A 7,665-nucleotide genomic window follows, 5' to 3' on the forward strand; every position below is an offset into this window, starting at 1 on the left:
AATAAAAACATAAAAGTCCTTAAGACTGAACTCTCTCTCTCTCTCTCTCTCTCTCTCCTGCACTTTATTCTGTTCAAATGCGATACTTTGCTGTTGTTACTCAGACCGAGACCCTTTCAAGGAGAGAGAGAAAGAGGACCTCAGGCTATACTTAGTTCTATCCCTTCTCTCTCTCTCTCTCTCTCTCTCTGCCGCATTGTCTTGTTATGCTTCAGAATCTCATCTCACTCCCACGCGTTAAAGCGTTGTCTCTCGTTCTCTCTCTTTCCAGTCGAGGTGATTTGGTATTGCCCCTGTTTTTGGCATTTTGCTTCTTTGCGCCATAAAACTTTCATATGGTGCATTTAATAGAGCCATAAGAAGGAAACCATAAAACCCTTTTGTTGCTTGGTCTTTTTGCTTGAGCTCTTGAGCTTTTTTTGGTAGTTCTGGGAACCGCACAGTCTACTGAGGTTCAACTGTGCTTGTTCTCCTTTCAAAGCTCAATATAGAGAAAAACCGGGAACTGGGGAAGGAGAATCTCCGGTACCAAGGTCCCATTCCTTGTATTCCTGACATCTTTGGTCGATTCTAAGTAAAACCCGGATATCCAGAATAGCAGAGAATACTAGGAGAGCTGTATGAAGTGGTAGTGAAACAATGAGAGATGGTAATTCCAAGAAAAGCAAGGTTTTTCACTTTCTTCTGCTAGAAAAGAAATTAATGTTTGGGAAAATTATATAAATTTGTTTCTGTCATCCCTTTCATTTCTAATCATTGGATGATGTCAGCTGATTATCTGTTTTTTGTTTGTTGAAGCTCTCATGGTCAAAGAAAATGGTCAGGAAGTGGTTCAATATCAAGAGCAAAACTGAGGATTTTCAGGCAGATGATGTTAATTGCGGTGGTGGGTATCTTTGTTCTCTCTGGATTATTAGTTGGATTTTTTTTTTGGGTTTGGGATTTCCTCATAACCTCAATGATATAATAGAAAAAGAACATGCTTTTTCCTCCACCAGTATAGAATCTATTACATAATTATCGCCTGCTGGTTGGTTACTAAGAAAGCTGAAGAAAGGGACGAATATGTAGTTTGAACTTTATAGTTAATATCCTCGTGGTTTTCAGAACTTGGGCCAATTATTTGAAATAGGCTCAATTGGATGGAGGCTTCTGTTTCCCGCATCATAAGTAAATGAATGATCTCGAAGTGCTAAATTAAACCTATGAAAAAAATTCTAAATTCCGTATTTCTTTCTTCGTATTCTCAGCAACCAAACAAAGCATTAATTCTTTTTTATTTTGACCAGTCAATGCAATATTTCTTTTGATTTAGTTGTTTTTTTTTTTCTGCATCTAATACCTATTTAAGACATTCTTGTTTTTATATTTTCTTTTTTTGATTTTATATCCAATTTGTTTTAAAAGTAGGGTCGATGCTTTAACAATGATTCCTCTTTCAGGAGGTGATACGGAATATAGGACCAGCTTCTCAGAGAGGGAGCCATGCACGATCAAAAAAAGCAAAACAGGTTTAGTTTAATCAGAAGACATTCGAGACTTCATATTCAATTTGTAAGCTGTTATTTTTCCTTAATTCTTTTTCTCACTTCAATGCGCAGAAAAGTTTTGCCGGAACACAGAGCAGGTTCGGCGAAGAAGAATGAATCTCGACCATCCTCGAATAATAGACGTGCAGAACTATAGGTATCAATTTCTTTCCTTTACTTACTCTTTTACTTCTTATTACGATTGTTATTGTATTGATTTTGAGAGCTTTTCTTTTTAATTCTGGGGCAGCATATTCGTGGCTACATGGAATGTGGCTGGAAGATCCCCAACAAGTAATTTGAATCTAGATGCCTGGCTGCATGCCTCACACCCTGCTGACATTTATGTTCTTGGGTATGTTTTGGGTACTGCATATTTTCACCGTATGTGTTCTTGGGTGTGTATTGGGTACTATGAAATTAGCCATTGCTAATGGACGCCATTCTCTTCCTTGCACATCAGATTTCAAGAAATTGTTCCATTGAATGCCGGCAATGTTCTGGGTGCAGAAGACAACGGCCCTGCCAAAAAGTGGTTGGCTCTCATTCGAAAGAGTCTCAACAATCTTCCCGGGACCAGTGGAGGGGGTGGATGCCATACACCGTCTCCCATTCCGGAGCCAATTGTAGAAATAAATGCCGATTTTGAGGGATCTGCAAGGCAGAAGAACTCATCTTTCTTCCATCGTCGATCATTCCAGACAACCCACAGCTGGAGAGTTGACAATGAACCTTCGATTCCACATCCAAGACTTGATCGTCGATTCAGTGTTTGTGATAGAGTAATCTTTGGCCATCGGCCAAGTGACTATGATCCCAGTTTCAGATGGGGTCATAGGCCGAGTGATTATTCCAGGCCGAGTGACTATTCCAGGGCCAGTGACTATTCCAGGCCTAGCGACTATTCTAGATGGGGTTCCTCAGATGATGATAATGTGCCAGGGGATTCACCAAGTACTGTATTATATTCACCAATAGCCCATGGCGGATTGGCATCTAATGAAGATGGATATCGAATGCCAGGGCATTCAAGATACTGCTTAGTTGCAAGTAAACAGATGGTTGGCATATTTCTCACAATATGGGTGAGAAGTGAATTGAGGGATCATGTCCAGAACATGAAAGTGTCTTGTGTTGGCCGAGGATTGATGGGTTACCTTGGAAATAAGGTATCTCATTAGCTAATGGTGTTAGTTAGCATGTACATCTGCTTGTTACTTGCTAAGAAGGAACTCAGCCAGTATTAACTGAAAAACGAGTACTATTTTGTTTTTATTTGCAGGGATCAATTTCAGTCAGTATGTCTTTACACCAAACAACATTCTGTTTCATCTGTAGCCATTTGACCTCAGGACAGAAGGAGGGTGATGAGCTAAGAAGGAACTCTGATGTCATGGAGATCCTTAGGAAGACAAGATTTCCCCGAGTTCATGGCTCTGGCAATGAGAAGTCCCCAGAAACTATCCTTGAGCATGAGTAAGATCCTTACTCATTCTCTATCTATTAGCTACGATCTATCTAATGTTGTACCATGAACAGATATTGTAGGGGGTATTAAGGGAACGTGCAGACTAGTGGGGAAAACAATATGAAAAATTTGACTGCTTGGGGTTCCATTGAAATTTCAAATTATGTATTATATTTTATAGAGATCGATACAAAAAATGTATTATACTTTATAGAGGATTTCTTCAACTGGTGTAATTCAAATTAAGTCTTCTTTTTTTCACCGAAGCTCCCCTCTTGAAACCCGAGGAATTACGTCAACTTGTATGCAAATCATATGGACAAAACTTCTGTTTCTCGGTGGTTCACAACCCTTTTAATTATTATTGTTCTATAAAATTTTTTCTTGAGGATTCTAATTACGTATCTTATTTTCTTTATCCAGTCGAATTATTTGGCTTGGGGATTTGAATTATCGTATTGCCCTCTCTTACCGCTCTGCCACAGCACTTGTGGAGATGCAAAACTGGAGGGCATTGTTAGAGAATGACCAGGCATGTTCTCTCTGCCAGAGTCCTTCTATCTGTCTGTTTTCTTTGTTATTTTTTTTTTGTCAGTTAAATTACTTATATAGAAGCTTTCCAGTCTAAAGTATTGATGGTACTCTTGGCAGTTACGTAGAGAGCAGAGACATGGTCGTGTTTTTGTGGGGTGGAACGAAGGGAGGATTTATTTTCCACCAACTTACAAGTATTCAACTAATTCAGACAGATATGCAGGGGATGATATGCATCCAAAGGAGAAACGTAGAACACCTGCTTGGTAACATGATCCCTCCTATACCTTGTTTGTAAAAAGTATGCATAATCGTAGCCCAAGTGCAATATAGAGATATTGAAGAGATGGAAAATATACTAAAAATAAGTTTTTTTTTTTTTTTCTTTCTCGTATGAGTTGTGGACGATAATATAAAGAATAGAATGTGGGTTCTGGTGGTTCTTTTTTTCACTCTGGGCATGGTGCTGATTTAGTTAATTTTGTGTGAAGGTGTGATCGAATTTTGTGGTATGGAGAAGGTCTCCAGCAATTATCTTATGTCCGTGGCGAATCTAGATTTTCGGATCATAGACCGGTTTATGGCATATTTTGGGCCGAGGTTGAGTCAAGCCATAGCCGGCTGAGGAAAAGCATGAGTTGTTCTAGTTCCAAGATTGAAGTGGAGGAGCTTCTGCCTAACTCACGTGGATATACTGAACTAAACTTTTTCTGAAGGAAAGAAGAATAATTAGGATCTACATTAATCCGTGCTCAAGTATGCTCTCTCTCTCTCCCCCACATGCTCAGACCGACCATTTTACCTGTTTTTATAGTAGACACAAGGCCTTGGACTGCACTTACCTGGCCTATTCATCCTGACATTATGTAATCTACCTGAAGAGGAGATATATTAATCTATATAATTGCAGATCTTTGGTCTTGCCCACGAGAGAGATTACCATGGCCAATAACCTGTTGAAGAATATCACTTGTTTCTGCATATCAAGTATTCGCATCCTCGGTCAATCAGGTGGATACCCTTCTTTCAGATCTTTCTCTCTGTCTCTGATTTATATTTTCCTTAAAGCATCCTGGGTGCCTGGAAGTACAGAAATGTCTTGGTATGTAAGTCTTATTAATACTGATGACAGTAAGTTCCCAGACTCCTGCAACCCATCGGATGTATAATAAGCCTGGAGGATATACTTTGATTGATATCCCACGAGGAGCCGAATCATGCCTATTTCTGAGAACATTCACTTTACATGATTTGAAAGTGTTTTAAAATTTACATTCTCTCTTTTCTTTTGGAAGTTTTGTGGAGTAGTAGACCTCATACTTGTTCCTATTCTTACTTAGCATTTGGTCCCCAGTTGCAGGCGGGAATCACTTTGAAGAAATTCATCCTTGACTGGTGATGGAGACATTCCGTTGCCCACAAACCGAAAAAGGTTGGTCTCCCTCTACTTTTTTTTTTACCAACTTTTCTTGGTTTTGCTGAAGTTCACAAGTGTTTGTCTAATTTTTTTACCTTTACCTTCTCTTAGCAGGTGTTAGTTCTGTAATTCTCTCGCCAACACACTGTACCTTTGATCATCATTTCTTGTTAGCTAACTACGTAACAGTCCCAGTACGAGGCATTTTTCATTACCTGATTGACAAGCACCCACCTTTTTGGCATCTCAAAGTCCGTACGAACATTTGCAATTCTGCATAATGATCAGGTACTGTATATGTGTTACCTGGTGCTTACTTCTATACCTAAACTAAAATAAGTTGTCCATCTGCTTATGATCTAAACTTTTGGTTCTGCAGGATGATGAACTCAACCTACAAAAAGAAGTGCCATGTGGGTAGATGACAATTTTTTTATTCTTGATTCTTTAGTTTGTTCAGGGAATATATAGATGGCTGATTAATGTAGGTGAAAGATAGTCAAAATAATCATTTGGTACTAACTTTAAATGTACAAAGAAGTGAAGAAAGATCTGACGGATACTCAATGCTAAAGCGATGTACAAAATGTAAAGGAAAAAAGAAATGAAGTTGATGATAGAAATCTGAAGCCTCTTGCAATCTCTGTTCTTGTCAATGATTCTGACGAAAAAGTTAGTTCTCCCGTCTCTGCTTTTTCTTTTCACTCCGAGGAAAATGACAAACCAGAAAAGCACAAGACAGATTTACAGCTTTGGCAGTATCAGAAGCTATGATCTAGGATGTGTTTGGTAGTGAAGTGATTTTAAATATTCTAATTATAAATAGCAGTAGAAACTCTATAACAGACTGCTATGCAAGAGAGTCTCTTCTAACTCCACGTTTGTCTTTTGCTGTTTGCTCTAAACTGTACTCGTAATAATTGCTTTCACTTTAAGATACCCGCGAAAACAGCGAAGGCAACAATACAATATGATAAAAATTAAGAAAAAGGCGCAGTATACGTGGACGCAGGACTGGCTTTAGCCTTCAAAAACTGTAAAATGTTGGGAGGTACAGCTTGTCAGCAACTCTATTTGTTAACGCATGCGCATTCCCTCTGGCTTCTCCCTGCATTTCCACACAACAGATCAGGAGCATGGGAAACATTCTGACCTCAATTTTTGTTAGGATTCCGATGTTAATGACCTGCTTCTATTTTACTTTATTTATACTCAAAGGGGTCTGCTACAGTCTGCACATGACATTATAACATCATTCATTAGATGGTGTCCGATTTTTAATCCCACCTTTTTTCTGATCTCATTATGTTACAAGGGCGTCAGAAGAATCAGTACATCATAATTTATTTATTTATTTTTATCTTATACTCTTATAAGTACCACGATTCATGAATACCTGAAAATTTATAATTTGTAATGATCAAGTATCTGAGCTGAGAGCTTCTAAGATCAGTGATGTTCTCGACGAACATTGTATATTTTTGTCAATTAACTGTGCGACTTGGTATTTTGAATCACCTACGTCAAGTTAATGCTCGAACTGCCATTATCTGGTTTTTTTTTTTTTTTTTGAAGATACAAAAAGCATGATTTTTTGTTTTTGTTTATCATTGAGGATCCTGCACGCATGGCGTGGGCGTGGATGCCAGTATAGAATGATTGTAAGGCAGCTTACTTCATAATTTCTCTAGCTTTTTCCAAATGTGGATAACTGGTCCCAGGACAGTTGCAGCTAGCCGAGCAGATGCATGCAGGAACCACCTCGGACTCGGAGAGTCAAACCCTGGCCTCATGTAGAGTGAAGCGTGAACTTTGTATGACCTCAAATCCACAAATTCTGTCAATTAAGGTAATTATCTTAAAATGCTTGTAGAATATACCATTTTGAGGGACAACTAATAATTAAGTTCTCATGTACATTTGCAGTTCTGCACATAATAATTGCATGCTGGATGGGTGATCATCATGTTCCGGCTCTATTAATTGCTGATGCAACTAATTATCTAATTGTTAGTGAACTCTTGCTGATCATTTCAATATTGAAAAGAAACATTTATGTTTCCAAGGATGAACTCTGTCTGATCTAATCAAGCTGTTCCAAATGGGCGGAGAAGGTTAATTTACTTTGAAAAGTGAATTTTTGCTTTTGTGTGTGCGCTGAAGAAAAAGAAAATAAAAAGGATAAAAGATAGACTGAATGAAGACCAAAGGTGGCAAACATAATCATTTGAGTACGTAATTTTTAGTTTTAAGACCAAAATTAGAAGATGGAGTAGATAAGAATATTTGATATAATTAGGTGTTCATCATTACTGATGAAGTAATTAATGAAATTTATGACGACCCTGGAATTTATCTGAAAAGGGTTGTTTGTCTTACCCTTTTACAGATCTGGCAATAGTACTTAATTATATATACTGGGAAGTCATGATTTAGAGGCTTTTCCTTTTGCACAGATTAATCAATGAGGCTCCCCTCTTATTCTAAATATCTTAATATTGCAGATTAAGTAATTAACTATGATGCTGGTGCTTTGCTTCCTAAATTGCTGATACGTATTCAAGGCCATTACCTTAGCCTGACAACCCTTATTAGCATTAATAGATATTTTATGATGTGCATATAAAATATGATCAAGGTATATATCTAACCATCTTTGAAAATTGAGGCTGCAATAGAAGTCAAGTCAATATCTCATGTTCCTATATATAACATTA

General features: G+C 37.9%; 1 protein-coding gene across 4 annotated transcripts; it reads left to right on the forward strand.

The window, feature by feature from the left end:
* LOC121239780 (type IV inositol polyphosphate 5-phosphatase 7-like) lies at positions 1-5,140 on the forward strand. Of its 4 annotated transcripts, none has more exons than XM_041137114.1 (13): positions 9-669; positions 799-886; positions 1,443-1,511; positions 1,602-1,686; positions 1,780-1,884; positions 1,993-2,698; positions 2,812-3,005; positions 3,421-3,529; positions 3,649-3,797; positions 4,023-4,287; positions 4,442-4,542; positions 4,886-4,963; positions 5,060-5,140. In XM_041137114.1, the coding sequence occupies exons 1-10, from the start codon at positions 640-642 to the stop codon at positions 4,243-4,245; spliced, it is 1,758 nt and encodes a 585-aa protein (XP_040993048.1). In that variant the 5' UTR covers positions 9-639; the 3' UTR covers positions 4,246-4,287; positions 4,442-4,542; positions 4,886-4,963; positions 5,060-5,140. The 4 variants fall into 4 exon arrangements, with proteins under 4 accessions (XP_040993060.1, XP_040993048.1, XP_040993040.1 ...); XM_041137106.1 differs by having other exon boundaries at positions 5,063-5,140; XM_041137120.1 differs by having other exon boundaries at positions 10-649; positions 5,063-5,140.
* Positions 5,141-7,665: the final 2,525 nt, after the last annotated feature.

The sequence above is a fragment of the Juglans microcarpa x Juglans regia genome, chromosome 1D, assembly GCF_004785595.1.
Source record: "Juglans microcarpa x Juglans regia isolate MS1-56 chromosome 1D, Jm3101_v1.0, whole genome shotgun sequence".
Taxonomy (NCBI): domain Eukaryota; kingdom Viridiplantae; phylum Streptophyta; class Magnoliopsida; order Fagales; family Juglandaceae; genus Juglans; species Juglans microcarpa x Juglans regia.